The sequence below is a fragment of the Macrobrachium rosenbergii genome, chromosome 41 (genome assembly GCF_040412425.1).
Source record: "Macrobrachium rosenbergii isolate ZJJX-2024 chromosome 41, ASM4041242v1, whole genome shotgun sequence".
NCBI lineage: Eukaryota > Metazoa > Arthropoda > Malacostraca > Decapoda > Palaemonidae > Macrobrachium > Macrobrachium rosenbergii.
The window spans coordinates 44,766,980-44,785,674 of NC_089781.1; the positions used below are offsets into that span (position 1 = coordinate 44,766,980).

General features: G+C 39.4%; 1 protein-coding gene across 7 annotated transcripts in view; it reads left to right on the forward strand.

The window, feature by feature from the left end:
• Positions 1-18,695, forward strand: part of LOC136826840 (scoloptoxin SSD14-like) — a 273,826-nt gene that overhangs the window by 245,609 nt on the left and 9,522 nt on the right. For all 7 annotated transcript variants that reach the window (XM_067084327.1, XM_067084328.1, XM_067084324.1 and 4 more), the window contains 3 exons: positions 3,336-3,530; positions 4,353-4,602; positions 10,967-11,157. In XM_067084327.1, coding sequence (XP_066940428.1) covers positions 3,336-3,530; positions 4,353-4,602; positions 10,967-11,157 — 636 coding nt within the window. The remainder of the gene's footprint in view (positions 1-3,335; positions 3,531-4,352; positions 4,603-10,966; positions 11,158-18,695) is intronic.

Genomic DNA, 18,695 nt, shown 5'->3' on the forward strand with positions numbered 1-18,695 from the left:
TTCAAGTAATGGTATATTTTCTTTAAGCTGTGAATTTTGATTTATTAATTTTGAATTAAAAATAATATTTTTTTAAAGTCTTTACATTAGTGTTTCATTTACTAACCACCAGTGGTAGGATTGTTTGTGTGCATAAGGCATAGTGATAAACATGTTTTGTTCCTTCAGTTTTGCTGATGTGTCTCTAGCCTGGGGAGATAGTTAAAGTTGTTTGATGGAGTGATGCCCTTTTACTTTAGTATATTTTTTGTTTAAATGTTGATACCTCACACTAGTTTTGATAAACTTAGTCTGATTTCTCACATGATTAGTAAGTTTTTTAAGGGATCACTGTTGCCTTTAGAGCACTCAGTCATAATTTTATTGTTATGAGAGTTCGGGTATCTGGCTGAAGTGAGGTAAAGTTTTGAATTCTATGATTAGTAGTGTAATAACCAGGTACTTGGAACAATTTGTGATAAATATATATATATATATATATATATATATATATATATATATATATATATATATATATATATATATATATATATATATATATATATATATATATATATATATATATGTATATATATATACCTTATACTTAAGCAATTTAGGCCATTTTCAGAGGACTGATACATAGTGATAGGAATTTAAAATATATATGCCAGAGAGACAGTACAATAGAGCATACAGGCTTAGAAACCAAATATTTACACCTGGCAGGTGTCTGAGGTCAAGTTCTCTGTTTAAAAATCTTTTATCCATGTGGGTGGTCGTTTACCTTTTTCCCAGCCATGTCAACTACCTTCCTTAAAATTTGCGTATTTTACATATTTCTTTTGAAATTAATGGGTCAAGTTTATACATTCTTTATAGATATTCATGTTCTTACAAATGCTCTCTTTTGCAATATCAGAACAAATTGTCTTTCTTTTTCTCTGCCCATTTGATTGTATGAAATAACGTATGAAAATAAAATGTATGAAAATGCCACTGTTCTCTTATACACATTGTACCTGTTTTTTTAAGCTGTTCTGTTCCCTTTTCCAATGCTTCTACAGTTTGACAAGCATAAAACGTATCACAAGACTTTTATGGGATTTGATATACACATCCTTTAGTATTGTTGGGAGAGATATAAGGAAACTTTTCATTCTTTTTTATTTTTATGAAATGCTACATTAACTCCAAATTTTTAAGTAGATGGGTATATCTTTGAAATTATTATTATTATGTAGTAGTACCGCTGATTTATTTTTATCTAAGTTTCTTTGCTATTACCATAAGTGTTATTTACAACTTTTAATGCATTGTTTAATACAGAGTCAGGATATTTCAATTTCTTGCCTGTATTTCTAATATCTATTTCGTCCTTAGCTCATTCAAGGCTACATATACATAATGGTCTTAAAAACATGGATATGAAAACTGGTTCCTGAACTTTATTTGCATTTACCAAAATAGAAATGTGCATGTGAAGTACTGTATTTCAACCCATTTCCAGTTCTATGTATAAAGCAATCCCAGTTCCATTGTGAATTTTGTCGATGGTACTAATTTACTTGATTTACCAAAGACGGCATTTACATTTCCGTTCCCTGGCCAAATGCATATGTTATGAACATACTACAGTACACTGCCTGGAATGGTATTTGTTCAATATTTTCCTTTCGAAAAATTCCAAATACAAATTACTTAACTTTGGGCATAAAGGATTACCCATTGCCGTACCAACATTTTGAGAGTAAAATTTTTCTTTGAATTGAAATTTACATTCTTTTACGCAAATTTTAATTAATTTTATTAGCGTGCTCATGGAAAATGGTATATTCAGCTGTCTGTTCTCTAATGTATCCAACAAAAATCTCCAGCAAATCGTCAGTAGGTACCTTTGTGAATAATTATGCCACGTCAAAATTCACGGCACCGTCCGCTTTTGCAAATCTACGCTTTGAATATTTGGCGCCCAGCGCCCTCTATGTTTTTGTTCTCTACCTCTAGCATGTGTGTTGTCAGTTTCTGTCACTATGTATAGTACCAATCCCCAGGAAACTGCATGAATAGAAACCGGTTGGAATTGACTCCTAGGGTTTCATTGTTATACGGTGCACTTTTTCTTTTGTGTATTGCGTTGATCCACATATGAATGACTCCGTTTCTGTCTGTTGACTTTCACTTGATAGTAACGCAGGGGACTCGGTAAGTTCGGTTGAAATTGTCTATTAAAACTTTCTACTTTCAGGAGGGGGTAAGGATTCACCGGGCACGGTTTTTCATAAGTTTTATTCTTAACACTAAACTATTTCACACGGCCAGCCACACTGGACTTAGAAATTTCTTGATGTTAAGAGAGTTGAGTGACACAAATCTTATTCTAAAGGGAATTCAAGTAACTCTGGCTAAAAATTGATCAGAATGAACTCTGGACCTATGTTGAATAAAACTCCGCCTCCTTGAGGACGTCTACTTTACTCTTAATGGTTCAATCTTAACTCCCACTTTTAGCAAGGACAAATCAGGTCAATTTTGCTGACCTTTTGATTCCTCTAGCGCCTCCTTCCTTTCCCACATCTTGGAGGTTTGTTTTGGTTACACTTCAATTTACTTGGTCTCATGGCTCATCATTTTAAATTATCAACATCGTCTCTCGCTCTCTCTTTCTCTCTCTCTCTTTCATAATCCCGATCAGTGAATCTCATACTTATTCACTGCATAACATCATTTTCCTTTTGGTAAAGTGTGACAGACACACGCACACACACACACAAACAAACACACATATATATATATATATATATATATATATATATATATATATATATATATATATATATATATATATATATGCATATATATATATATATATACATATGTATATATATGAATTTTTATCATATCAGCGTAACATTTTATATGCAAACATTCAGCTACAAACGCTGTTTAATATCCAATTCGCTATACTTCGGGAATATTACCGAAGGGGAATTATACAGTAAATGATAAATAGCTTGGTACCTAAGTGACTCAAACACACGGCAGTACCCTCCAACGACTTCCAGTTGATATTAAACGACGTGTGTGGCTTAATGTTTATATATATATATATATATATATTTATATATATATATATATATATATATATATATATATATACACTGTAATATGTATATAAATGTGTGTGTGTATACTGGGCAACAGTAGGAAACTATTTGACACATTTGACATTTTTTATGTATCACAAAGAAAATGCATAGATGAACAATTGGTGCATTTTTGAAAGACAATAAAGTTTTGAATAACTGAGAAAGGTGAAATTCAATTATAAAATCAAGGTCTGTATTACATTTCAGTGTATTTATCAACCCTGAGACTGGAGAAGTATATAAAGAAGGCGAAATCCTCAAGCGTCCAAAGCTTGGCGAGACACTTCGGGTTTTGCAGTATGAGCCCGACGCTCTCTATACCGGAGAACTTTCGAAGAAACTTGTTGAAGATATTCAGAACTTTGGTGGAATAATCGCTCATGAAGATTTGGTTAATTACAGGTAATTTCTTTTCCATCTTTATGCGCTGCTCTTTCGTGTTATCAGTTCTTTTATTTTCCTTTTCACTATTCCTTAGACACTAGCGGAGATTCTACTTTTTAGCGTGTTCTTTACTTAAGGCATATACATAAGAGAGTGAAAAAGTTATATATTGAAATGAATTGTGAATTAAAATTATTGAGCGTTGTTGGTAGTGAGCGAAAATGGTAACTTTAGATGATCAGATGGAATTACATAACTAATGAAGGATTTTCAACAATATAGTCGATAAAAAAGATTTCACTGATCCTTAAAAAGCTTATAGATGAATATATTTGGTCAGGAAGAGGCGAAATTTCTATGTCCAAAAAGCCTTTGGAGAAGTATTTTCATAAAATAATATATAAAGAGAATGTATCAGAGATTTTGTCATGATTTACCTTTGCATGACGTGACACTGAGGGTTGGATGGATGAGAAAAGGAGATATAAGTTTATCTGCAAAACAGATAGGAGAGATGAGTTTGTTTATTTACGTAAGGAAAGAAAAATAAAAGATTGGCAAGATGGTTTTGATTAAGTTTCTGTGGGGGAAATGCTTGACTTCCAGGGTAGTAGCTGTGTTTGAAAAGAACGCCTGATATTCAAGATGTGCGTGGATATCTGCTGACCAGTTTCATTTAGTATGCAATGCTAATGTTGAAGGTTCTTTATAGATTTAAACAGAGGATGATCAGGGCAATGGTAGAATTTCCTTGAAATGCTATTTAAAGAATATGTGATACGATTTACCTATATGGTACAATCTTTATTCTTGACCAGTGCAACATTGCCATCTTTTCAGACCTCTCTGGAAAGAACCTATGAACGTGAGCCTGGACAATGGTGGTTTGACAATGTACTCAGTGCCTCCTCCTGGATCTGGTCATATTCTGGGTTTCATTCTAAATATTATGGACGAATATGATATAACCCCATCAAGCTTTGATGATGAAAATGTGGTTGTAAGCCATCAGCGCTTCACTGAAGCTATGAAGTGGGCCTATGCTAAGAGGACGGAATTAGGAGATGCTGATTTTGTTGATATTTTCCCGGTAAGGAAAGGTTATTTCAGTTCTTGTTTAAATAAGAAATATTCTCTTTTGCCTTCATATTTTCATGGAACAAGCATTTACAGATGTTTCCTGACACAAGCTAACAGTGATAACAAACAAGGAAGATAGAGTTGCCCGGTGTGCAACAAGAAGAATAGGACGTTTTGATAGTTGATCTATAATGTGAGACCAAGACGTGAAAGATAACCCGTATTGTTTGGAAAAAATATAACATTGTTCCCACATTCTGTGAAGATCACATACAGATAATGAACTTTCTTAAAAAGAAAAGTCCAAATATATGCAGTTTAAGGTTAGGTCCGGATTTGCCTGGGCCTTAACAAAAAACAGTAACAGTAAACTCTAATTTACTTAATTAGGAATGACTTATAGCCGATTTGACATTCCTATCTATTCCATAGTCAACCTAGAAATGTTGTTTCCTATGATTTAAAAATTTTTTTTTTTTTTTTTGCTAATTTGGATTTAGATGTGGATTTAGAACAATTTTAGCTTGGTTGCCCAAATGGCATCTTTGGGCAACTCGGGTAATTGCGTAATTCAAGATGGCTCAAGCACCAGCTTGAAAACTTAACTTTTTATTCTCGTGTACTGGTAAAATGTGTAATAGCTCTTATAATGGGGTTTCTTGTACAACATCAATTAAATATGTTATTCTTCCAATTAAAGTTTTCTTTCAATCTATACCTGTCCCATATTTTCCCTTCTAATCTTCGTCCTGCTCTCCAAACTCTCCTGTCTTCATTTTTTCGGTGTCCATGACCTTTGACATCACGATGCCATATAATAATTCTTCCAGTTACCGTTCATTCTTATGTGCTAGAAGCTGGGTAAAAGCTAAATATGACTTGGATGAACAACAAATGAAAATGGCACTTAACACTTATGATCCTCTTTATTCATATTTACTTTGTTGAAAGCTATCATTAGGCAGTTACATGTGAGACTTCAAAGGATAGTTAAATCCAGTTATTAAAGAATTATACATTTTGAAGAGATGCAAGAATGTCTTTTGTCTCCTCCATATACATAACAAAATTACTTTTATACGATAGCTAAATTAGATATATGTATTTTCCCATTCATCACAGATCAGGAAGACCATCCTCTATATCCTCCTGACCCTCATCCTCCTGATTCGGATCCTCACCATCATCCATATCATAATCCCTAATATCTTTAGCTTGAACATTTTGTCGGTTTGTGTATGGATTGCAACAGCCATCTTCACCATGGCAGTTGCCGTATGATGTGAGTGAAAGATGTTCTTTGTGGCACCCACATATCTCTGAGGTGCACTTCTTATCTTGCATTTTACACTGACATCGGATTACGCCTATTATGTCTGGTGGCGGAGGTATACCCTTAGCAATCACAGGAATAGGAATACCATCTTCAATCTCCCATCCAAATTTTGTGATACCAGCTGATTTACCAGGCGGAGCATGGTGGTCTGCTGCCTTCCACAGCATCACTTGCAAATGAGCCCTCAGCACATGGTGCAACAGGTTGGGTGTTTTTGCAGGAAGGGTCATCAATTGGGGTTTTTGTCTTTTGGTGTATAGTGTAAAGCAGGCAGATTCCATAGAATTTCCTGACTGCTGTCCATATAGAGCAAGAAAGAAGGGTTTTGTTGCTTCCATTAAATCAGCCTCTGTAGCTACCACTTCACCCAGTACCTCAGCCAAGCCTAGGAAGTCCCCTCTCAATAAAATATTTAATGCCCTGATCTTACCTTTGTCATATGGATACAAGGCTGTGTCACATCCACTGATGGCATGCATGCCAAGCAGTTGAAGACATTTTGTCCCTAGTTTAGCACATGTTGCTTTGATATCAAGTACTGTCCAATCCCAACACTCCATCTGGACTTTTCACTGTATGTCCACCCAGTATACCCAATATACTAACAAGACAAACACATGAGAGTCATTACTAAGCGTACATATTGTACTCTTTCTAATACTTGCTGCCTGAAGGACATAGGAAATCAAGCTGAAGTCTGCCTCATCGAGGCCAAATGCACAATTGTCTGGGGTTTCCATTGTCACATTTTCATCAACAGTGAAGTTATACAACATGTTAGCCAGTCTCAGCTTGCTGCTCTTGCTTTTCAGAATAACAACTTGTTTCGGTAATGGGCTGGCAATGGAGAGCTCATAGTTGATGACAATATCACTAGCCCAGCATTTTCTCTCATGATCCTTTGTAGATACAACATGGTATTTGTCAAAGACAATGATTTTTTCAGTTCCAGTTGGGTAGTGACTTAGGTGACCATGGATGGAGGCAATTGGATCTGATAGAGTGGCCCCATGCGGCCACACAATATGATAAAATAATTGTGAAATATCGACACTGACAACATTTATGGGAGCTGGCAATGCCTCAGGCATACCAAGGCATTTGACCAGCTACCGGTATGGAGGCAACCACGTTCATCAGTTAGAGATGAGGGCACGACACACAGTTCATAAGCAAAGAGAGGTTCAAGTTTCATCTGCTGACGCTGACGTATCACTGATAGTCGAAGAAAAATATTCTCAAGGTGTATTACTAGCCTTACTGTGTTTCCTTTGAACCTTTTCTTTAAAATTGACATTGTTTGGATGGACTACTGATTGAGTTGTAAAACCCATTAGACAGACTTTCTCTAAATATCCTTTCCACCTTTTCTCCGATCATAAATGATTCAACCACATTCACAAAAGCAGGTGCAATTTGGCCAGTGACAGGATTGTACAGATGAGGGTTGTGGTCTTGCAGTGGATGTGGATACTTCTCAACCCCTGCCTCAATGAGACCATGATCTTTTGCATCCAATACATGCTGGAGCTTCAACTCCTCTTTTTGCTGTTTTTGTGCATTTTGGCCTGGTGACTAAGCAGAGTACATATGTGTAACATAATCTGATACATGTACATTAATGGGGAAAGCATCAATCCACTCACTCATGAGCTCAGCAGAAAATGTCATGCCTTTGAGAGTTCCTTTTCCAATCTTTATGGCAGTCTGCTCGCCAAATTGGCCTGCAGAGACAGCATTCCAGTACCCATCATGGTGCTGACAGATAAGATTTCATGTAATGTCTGGGTCATGGAGTGTATACATTTCCAGCAGGTACTGGGTTATATATCGAGCATATTGCAAATGGCCTGCAAGGAAGAAGTACTTCATCATTCACTCCAGAGTTAGTTTCTTCAAGTAAATGTCACCTTCCCTTTCAGCACATACAAAATGATGAACTAGAAGTGTTGGAATAATGAAGTTGTCTACCCAGTGTCAGCCAGTAGGATGAAGGCGAGCAGTGGCCAGGTACTGTTCTAACTGTTCAAATGTCTTTGGCCCAGTTGATAGCAGACGCTTCAAGAATGCTGCTGATACTCCTCGAAAAGCCCTCATTGCTTTCACCCAGGACTTGCCATTGAAGATACACTTCCAGACCTGAACCCTGCATCAATTTTCCAATGCAACCAAGGAAAGACTGTATAATATGCATCCTGCCAGGATGTGCAGTTACATTAGAGGACTGCTCTGGGTGGTTCCAGCATACCTGCTTTGTCACAGCGTACAGCTGCATGTCTATGGTGAGGTGAATGCATGTCACTCCATGTCAACCATTGATCTCTGCATGTATGTTAGGGTTGTGAGTATTGTGTCGGGTGAGAAGGAGGTGCATCAATCAAAGGACCAAACATACGAGTATATGTGCTTGCAGGTCTGAGTATGCCATTGTCCCTGGCTAGTTGATTATTGAAACCATTCCACTCTATAGCTTCTTGCCGTTGGTCCAAACTGTTCAGCCACTGTGTGTCCTTCTCTTGTGCAGTTACCAAAGTGTGTTGCAGAACACATACCTCTTTAAAACTCATCCCAGTAGTATTGGTAGTTGGGATTGAGGGAGGAATTACCTTCTTTGGGTCAGTGTAGTGCAGAAGTGCCATGGCTTTAGTATTACCTATTGACTTGACTTCCTTGGATGTAAGACGGTGGTTTACAAGCTTACTTATGCCAGGCTTAGTGCTTCCAGTATTAATGATTCCAGCTGGATGCATCTGGAATTCTGTTGCCATGGCATATGTCTCCCTGCGACCATTTGGGGTTGACACCAGCAAATCAAAGTTATCGTACCAGGAAATATGAGTAAAGCTGATGGAGTGAGCCCCATCATCCTATGCAGAGTAGCATCATCGCCAACATACTTTGCTGCCGATTTGTGGAATTGCAACACCTCATCATATGAAACAGTGTATCCATGTTCATGTAAAATGTGAATTAGGTCGCTGCTTCCAAACTTGTGATGTAGTTTGACAGCTAGCCCGAGACAGTGTTGTTTGAATATGATGTTGAATAGACTGTGACAAACTTAAGGAGGCCTTTGTCATTTCTCCATGTGAAATGAGCTTTGAGTGAAACCTAAGCAGTGCTGCACTAGTGTGTTGCCTAATTTTGTCATGGGAAAAATCACCTAGGTCATAACTTTTATGGTTCAATGAAATATGTGCCTCATTTTTAATTTTCACCACCAAAGAATCCTTCTTCTCCTCATCTACAGCTTCTACCACATCATCACCTAAATAAGAAACCAGTGCAGTAAACATCTAGATTTTTGCTAGCTGACCGCCGAAACTCACATACTTATCATATAATTCAATGGACGTCCAAGAAGTTACTTTTCTATTAGAGTACATCTCATTGACAATAATTTTCAAAGTTTCAGTGTAATTCTGAAATGCATTGAGCAATTTCAACCAAACTTGTCATACAAATGACTTACTATTTCAAAAAGAATACTGTGGGGGTAAGACATCACTAGCACCAAAGGGCACCAAAGAGAGTGGGGGTGGAAGGGCTTCCCTGAAACGGGGCTGGTTCTGCCAGTGAAATGGGGCTGGTTTATGCCTGTAGATTTAGTAACTACGAATTTATCATACCTAATTTTGGTATACATATGATTTACTATCTGGAAAAGAATACTGTGGGGATAAAACATCACTGGCACCAAAGGGTGCTGGGGGTTGGGAAGGAGGTGACAGAGAGAGAGAGAGAGAGAGAGAGAGAGAGAGAGAGAGTTTATCAGTTGTCATTCAGACTTATCCCAGGTGGTGGTGCCGGGTTGGTCAGCTAGTACTGTAATAAAACTGCCTTGAAAGATCCAGCTCCCTTGACACCCTTTCTTTCACACTACCACTCTGTCCCACCTATCAGGATGTTTTGGATTTAGTGGTTCACAAGATGCTGCACAAAACAAACACTTGCTTCTTGAAATGGAACTCAGTCACCTGTGATCGTCTGACTCTTGCAGTTGGTGTTTGATCAGTGATTATTGGACTTTCCTTCCTCTTTTTAGACATCTTTTTTTATATGATCCTTGGAGGTAAATGAACAGTGACAGCATGAATGAACTTCTGCTGATGAATGTTCACCTTGAGAGTCCATAATGTTCTGCATTTTACTGCTTTTAGCTTGAATATTCGCAGCCGTCCAGACTTGCTGCAGGTAGAAAGGGGGCACATCTCTGCATCCAGGGATTTATCAGTCATATTGAATCCTGCAAAAGGAACCCTAAAAGTAGATCACAAAAATATATAGTCATCTTATTTTCTTTTTATAATATATTTTAGTCACATTCTGTTGGAGTATGCATTATTTCTTAAACCAGATGTAAAACTTGACCTTTTAACACATGAGATTGACCTGCAATCGAAAAAAATGTAAAAAATGGATTCTACACAAAAGAAGACCCATGAAAAGAGATATTGCACAAGATTTTACAATAATGAACAAAGTTTTATATTGCAATATGGCATATGGCGGCCATCTTGGGATTGCAAATTGCCTGAGTTACCCAAAGATGCCATTTGGGCAACCGGCTAAAATTGCTCTATGACCCCATCAGAGACCAAAGCACGAAAAAAAATTTATAGGAAACAACATTTCTAGGTTCAGGAAATGACAAATCGACTATTATACAGGAAGTAATCTGAAATTTCATGTTCCAGAATTAGTTGATTGGTAATAAACTGTAACGAACTAAGTAAGCAAAGTGAATGTCTGTGTTGTGAAGAGGTATTCAGGATATGCTTAAGTGAAATATAAAAGAATAACAAAACTGAATTTTTAAACGGATAGCAACATCATTGTTGCAAGAAGGCATAACACTATGACTCAAATATTTCTGGGGCTCATAGGACTACGAGAAACATGTGAAACATTATTATTCAATTTTATACTGAAAAATTATTTTTTTACTTGTAATCTTTATTTCATTGCAGTTGTTAGGTTTAGAAAATAAACGATGAAAAGAATGACTTATCTCCTATTACTTTCGATGTTCATTCAGCTGGCTAAAAACTTAACATCTGATGAATATGCAGCGGACATCCACGCGCAGATAACAGACGATCGAACTTTCCAAGACCCAAACCATTATGGTGCTGTCACTGCTGTTGATGACAACCATGGGACAGCACATTTCTCTCTCTTATCTCCTGGTGGAGATGCAGTATCTGTGACAAGCACTGTTAATCTATAGTAAGTATATTATGATCATGCTTTTACTTTGATTCCTCATCCCCAAAAAAGATCATCAAGGTTTAAAACGCTTCTACAATTGGGTCATTACGGAAACATTAGGCACCCCCTCGGATCAGTATAGCCTATATGCCTGTAAACATTATTGTTCACTACTACCATTTGCTTCATCAGATTGTAAATGTGGTTACAATCTAACATTATTTTTCCATCTCAAGTATTAGGCTACAGAATGACAAAAACTTTACATTGCAATCTTAAAACAGACGGCCTTTTTTCATTCGGTAGTTATGCATTACTCTTTGAAACCTTTGCTTTCAAATTTTTATATGAACTTTTCGTTTCTCTTCCTTTGAGTCTTTCGAATGGTTCTAGATCTTTCTTGAATATAACGTCATCTGTTGTTAGCTATTTCAGGCAACTGATATGTGACGTAATGAAAAGGCTTTCAATTTAATTCAACGTCAGGAACAATAACTTCTGACATAACTAATCTGACTGGTCCTTCCACCAAATACGAACGCAGTGTTTAAGGTTGTTTCTGGTGGAATGTAGACCTTCATTATAATATGTCATGTCAATTCTTAATATCAACCGTAGAATGTTTTATACATGCATACATATGTATATATATGTACACACACACACACACACACACACACATATATATATATATATATATATATATATATATATATATATATATATATATATATATTTATATATATATATATATATATATATATATATATATATATATATATATATATATATATATATATATATATATATATATATATATACCTTTTGACCACTGGCTGTTAATTTAATGAAACTATTAATTAAGACTAGCCTTGAACAACGATCACAGTGGTCAACCGTAAACACTAATTAAATACAAATAACATGAAATTAATGGTAGGTCTCCAATTGAAAGTTCTAATCAATACAAGACTCTACTTTATTACACACAGGTTAGAGCATTGCAAATAATAGTGCTGACGCAACTGTCAACTCTACGGTAGAATTTAACAGTAAAACAAAATATTACTTCTACTTGCAAAGAAGACAAGTAATGATACAGTTCACAGCACAATGGCAAGCTGGGGGCTCGGAAAAATGCAAGGTTTAGTTCCCTTGGTAATTCGACTACAATTAAGTATCTTGCAAAGCTGCACGTTGCAAGGCCTGCCCACGGTAGGACAGACTTCTCCAGGCAAGTTGGGTAGCAGGAAGACGAAGGTAACAATATAACACGTCTCTGAATATAGAATAATTCCAGATAAAGCTTCATGGAAGCGTGGATTCTCTCAATAGCATTATAAGCACATAGGAGGAATAATTTAAGGTTCACTACGAGCAAGGGACAATTAATTCACGAATTAAATCGCACAGGGAAGCACTTGAATACTGGGTAATGGGATATCAAAGAGAATTGACTGAGAGAGAAAAAGTGGCGAAATGAAACGAGAGATTCAGTGAAAGAAACAGAGGATTGGTATATTCAAATGCTTACAGACGTACCCTGGATTTGTTTTGCAATGTGCACTGTTGCAAAGTTTGCTAGGGGCTCTGTGCTGCTTTCCTTCAGATCACACGTGACCGCTTGTGGCTCAGGCCGCTTGTGGCCTTATGGGTGCCAGTTCACAGACATAGGGCCGGCATGTGGCACAGCTGGGAAAAAATCAGCAAGAGTTCCTCTTATTGAAACTGGGCAATGACTGAGAGCGAGCAGGGAGGCTGGTTGGCTTTTATGACTTCTGAATTCACCTGAGGACAAACGCCACTTTTTCCTGCGTTTTCACATCAGCTGATCATCTGAAAGAACATTCTAGAAGCAATACCAGAGCTCGCAAAAATCGGAGGTAGAGGGGGAAAGGGATTAAAATCTAGGGCGTTTGGATGCTTAAGTATTCCCTATTAGACTCCTACCTGGACCTTTCCTGACTGGAACACCTCAAAAGTGCCCGGTCACTCTTCTATGGGTAGGGATGGGCTGGCTACTTCTCAAAGTATAGGACTTTGAATCTTAATTCAAGTAAGCAGAGAGACAATGGCGATGTAAATCTGTGACGGCTCCCCATTAAGCAGACATTCCACTCCCCTCCATGCATGAAGGTCTGCACTAGAATAAGCTGCAAGTCTCAGTTACAGTAATCTCTTCTCTTTAACAGATCTTGCCCATGCAATGAAGATAACTAAGGTGAAATTAAGGCCCCTAACACTGACTCAAAGGTGTCTGCAGGTATTTAACTATCTGTCTTGGATGACAATCAAAATGTACTCCTAGCAAAGTTTTAATTTAAAATTGTACATGTCATTAACATTACCTGGGAGCAGGCTACCGCAGCACCAATTCATTTGGCACTGATCTTATTATATACAGAATCATTACAAAGCTCAAAGTTCCTTACTTTGTGACATATGCAAATATTTCAAAAGGAACATGTACATGGTGTCAATGAATGCAACGAAATGTAGGAGTGGATAGGACGTGTCCTTCAGCTTGTGAGGTTGGAGGGCAATCCTAACTCACTCCAGCTTACTGACTTTTGGTAGTAGAACCCATGAGAGAGGTACCCAAGTAACCTCCTCTGGATTTGGGGTGCCTGGTATACGTTACTAAATAAGGTACTGTTCCAAGAGTTCTGTAGGAGCTCAATGGCTCTGATATACAGTACAAACTTTATCACTGTACTATTAACAAAATTAGTTTAATTAAAATTACAAGGTTACTACAACTATTTTACAGGATCTTGTCTAGGTGTTGTAAGTACTTCTCTTGCAATGTTGTAGTACACGAATTTTACTTGATCAGGCTACCTTCTCTGGGTAGGTGCCAGGATCACTCTGTGATGGAGGCACTGTGCCAATGGGACACAAGTGCCAAGGGCAAGATCCGTTAAAGGGAAGAGATTAATGTAAACGAGACTGGCAGTTTATTCTAGTGCAGACCTTCATGCACAGAAGGGAATGGAATGTGCCAATGGAACACGAGTGCCAAGGAGAGCCTTCTGTACCCTTTCCTCTTCTTCCTTGGGTTCCTCCAATTTACTTGCGAAGCTCCCTGGAGGTGATGGAGGCACCGACTCTGAAGAAGGCGCAGGAGTGCCTTGGGGAACGATGTCAGGAGGCTTCCTACTCCAGCTACTGTGACAACAAAAACAGGGGCGGTGGCAGCTTCTGCATCCTGGCAGGACAGCTCTTGGCTCCCCAGAGAAGGTGTAGCAGGATGCTCCTTCAGAGGTTCATCTTCTGAGGCCTGAGGTGACGAGGAAGAAGGATTGTCGGTTGCGAGAGGCTCACAACTGGCAATGACCATCTCAAGTAAATCTGTGGGATCTCTTGAAGGATGATCAGTGACATGATCTAACACTGGCACTAAAGCAGGGCCAGGCACAGGAATCATATTTGGAAACTGCTTGATGTCCATGATGGACAGAGATTGGCACTGGTCAGGGTGCTCACGTGGCACTAGCAGAGATTTTACATCAGGAGTGCCTGACGATGACCCAGGTGTGTAGAGATCCTGGGTGACCTTGAGTTGGGCTGAGAGAGAGGATCCTGTCCCAGGAAGTGGCCATAGCCTCCAGGAGTGTCTCTGGTTATATCATGCATGCGAATTATTGTTTGGTGAAGTCTTGTGATCCTCAAGAGTACCTTTGGGAGAGTCCAGCTCGGCTGGTTAGTTTTCTCAGTCTTTGTAGAGCAGCACTCTTTAATCATGGCCCCCTTAGGAACCTTATCTGTCCTGAATAGAGATATTTGCAAGCCAGGATCTTCAAATGCACGTACCTGGTTTGCTTGGATGTGACCTCTAGGAGGTGTCACAACTATAGGCCCCTCGGCTAGAATGCCTAAGAAGGGGTGACAAACAGCTACCTCTGAATTGGCGGATGTGGATTGCTTGCTGGGGCATCCTAACCAGCTCGTGGAGTGCCCTTTTATTTTGCACATCTTACAGCAGTAATGTGACTTGTCAACTTCCTTTTGCTGTGAGGGAGTAAGTTTCTGGGGGCCTTCCTTTCAGGAAGAGGGAGGAATCAGCTTTGTTGGGTGCTGAGAATGCCCCTTCCGGCAGCAATTCTGGCATGTGGAAGGTGGCCTTGTTGACTGGGGCACGCCATCCAGCATGGCGGTATCCCTGTCTGTAACTGCTACAGTTGATGCCTTCATTGTGAAAGTAGCCAGGCAGCAGAGGGTCTTGGGAGAGGACATCCCCAGGGGAGGTTTTGTCCCAGACTCCATGCCTAATGGAACTTATTACGCCAATGCGTTGATTCTGAGTGCCCCAAGGTGTCGTGACCTGGAGCTCGACAGTAGGGAGGGATTTAGTAAAACCCTCTATCTAGGCCAAGGTCCAATGATTCTTCTTGTCTAAAGTGGCACTGGCTGGACTCATGACTTTACAATCAGGCAGATTTCTGATGCAGTGTCCACCGTAGCTGGGAAATCCACTGGCGAGCTAGAGCCGTCAAGGGGTGCCACTGCGATTATCTGAGTATCAAGCCTCTCAGGGTGAGGAGTGTCAGAAGACCATGCTGCGGCAGACGTGGCACTGATTACATGGACATGCTTGGTAGCTTTGCCATGCTGTGGGCAGGCAGGAAATCTGGCACTATAGTGACTGGGATCACCACAGTCTTTGCAGGGGCCTTTTGGATTGGCTGTAGTGTCAGTGGGTTGTGAGGTTTGCTTAAGGTGGATAGAGAGGAGCCATTGGGCTTCTTGAACAGCTTAGAAGGGTGCTTCTTGGTAGCTCCCCCTTTAAAGTGGCACTCAGATTTTGAATGTCTAGTTTTAGGGCAGTGGTTACAAACTGGAGGTTTGGAAGGGCGTCCGTTCTTTGGGCGAACTGGCCCTGAGAAATGACCCCGTGGCACTATTCATTGGCAAAACGTGCTGGAAGAAAGGTGGAAGGTTTCCCAAGTGTCAGCCATATGACAGCCTTCTATGAGTGTCTTGGGCTGCTTATCATTGAGGTACACGGTGAGGGACACGGAGCACACTGGAAGAAATCCTCCAGCATCATCTGGTTGAACTGGTGCTCGAGTTCCGTGCACTACAGGGTGTCGAGCCAGCTCTGTCCTGCCCAGGTCTCATGATAGGTCCATTCAGCCCAGGTTGGACCGATTTCTTTAGGGAGAGCCCTCCACTGTTGTCTCCATTTCTCCAGTGTAATCTCATATGCCTTTGTTATGGCCCTCTGAACTTCATCCATGTCTCTCCTTTAACCATTATCCAGCATGGCAAGAAGTAAGGCCCTCTCCATCTCAATGGTACTGTAGTGAGAGAAAAGTGCTTCTATCTCTTCCAGCGATACCTCTGGCTCGTCATCAGTCCATGTTGGCATGAGCGAGTTAATGCTGGAAATATTAGAACGAGGCGTGGAAGGTGTGGGATTAGCGGTTTGTTGTTGGGCCAGAACGTCACTGTCTTGTCGGGCTGTCACCAGCTCGAGCTCCTTTTCCTCCAGAGCCATTTCATATTGCTGTTCTTGTCTTTCCTTCTGCTGCTCTTCTCTTCCCTTCCTGTCTTCTTCTCTTTCCTTCTTTTCTCTTTCTTCTTTGGCCAGTTCATACTGCCATTTCTTTTCTTCCTTTGTCATTTCGTACTTCCGTTTATTTCTTCTCTCTCCTTCCTTTCTCTTTCCAGCGTGGCATCAAGCTGTGTCTGTACCCACTGGGTTAGCTGCTCCCCGTTAGCCCCACATCCTTCCCCATATCCATCAAGGTTCTGTAAATTTCCAGCGACGTTGCTGGGCATTTAAGGTGCATTGAAAAGAGCTAGCAATCTTGCTGTGCAAGCGATGGTATGGGACAGTCACTCTGCTCTTGGCGGAATGGATGAGAAAGCAAGCTGTGGAAGCGTCCCTCGCGAGGGTGACACTTAGGCTAGAATGCATCTGTTAAAAGGTGACACTGTGGCTGAGTTTGCTGTTAAATGGTCACACTAAATGGAGCGGTCCTTGGTGAGCGAAAGCTTTTTTTGATTCACGGACACTGTAGTGACTCTTGGTATTGTGGGAGACATGCTAATTGTTGACACTCAGCATCTGATTGCACAGGTGCAGTTGTGTAAAACACAAGACTCTTCTTTGGGTTGCTTTGGGTTGCACTGGTGTGCCTGAAGGTACTGAAGAATGGCACTAGTTAACTGTACAATAAATTGTATGAAAGGAAATGTCACTCCGCACGAAGCAGAGTGCTGGCAATGCATAGCAGGGAAAGGTAAGACTCTTCAGGTGGGTTACTCAGTTGGCAATGCACCAGATCAGTGGCACTGCAAAGGGGAAATCCCTTGGCTGACACTCGTGGGTGGCTAATTCCTAAGAACCAAAAGGTTGCAGACTCCCTTTCGCTATAAGGGAGGAAGTCTAATGTTGTGGACTCTCTTTCACTATGAGGGAGACAGTCATGGTGGGGCTGCAAGATCTGTGTCCGCAGTCAACACATGCTCAGAGAATTGCACCCAATGTGTGGTAGTTGCTTGCAGTTTAAACACAAGTCCTGAGAATTACCCACAGTGCAGTACAGTTCGCTCAACTGCTGTTAACTTAACTTACACTCAGGTTCATTCTGTGATGCAGAGGTTTATGTGTTTGGATTGCCTTTCTTTTCTTTTAAGAAATGTTTTGAGTATCTGTTCAGTAACTTAAAAGTGCTTAATGAGTAGCTTGTGAGAATTTACACAAGTAACGTAGACACGAGTGCATAGAATTGTGACAGCACTACACATAAAAGATAAAAAAAATTACAAAGATATACTCTGATGATGGTAGGGGCTATCCCAGGGATCTTATTTAACACGTAACTTTGGCATTCTGATCTTGTTTTCTAACACTTGACTGTTGTAAATCAATAGATTGTATTCATCATTTAACAAAACACGCCTCCTATGAAATTGGGTAAAATAATAGCGTACATTTAAGAATACTGAAATCTCTCTCTCTCTCTCTCTCTCTCTCTCTCTCTCTCTCTCTCTCTCTCTCTCTCTCTCTCTCTCTCAAACGAGTAGTGTAATAATATTAAGGAGGCATTTGCATTTTGTTTAATGCAGTTGACTACGCACTCAAATATTTACCAAGTATGTTTTTTGTTCCTGTTGGCGTAAAGGAACCGTAGCAAAGTTTACTAACAATGATTGCAATCTACTCGTGCAAAATTCAAAAAAGCTATGAGTAAGTTTAAATGAATGGGATCATGTAGGTCATTGACACTTTGACAACAACAGTATTGACCATGTGGAGTTGTTATGAATGAAACCTAATGGCTACTTGGTCACATGTACAAAGAATGTTCATGCATACACTAAAGCAAAAGAAAATCTTTCTTATTTATAAGACACAAATTTAATTACTGCTCTCTGTATGTGAATGAAATGCAAATTCTTCTATAGATAAGTGATATGCAAATGATACCGTGATTACTCTTTGGGTGAAGGATTTTGGAATTAAGCAAACTTTCCCTTGGACGAATAACTCTGGTAGACGATCACTTTGACTGTTTTGACTGAAGGTGAGTGGTTTGCCTGAGTTA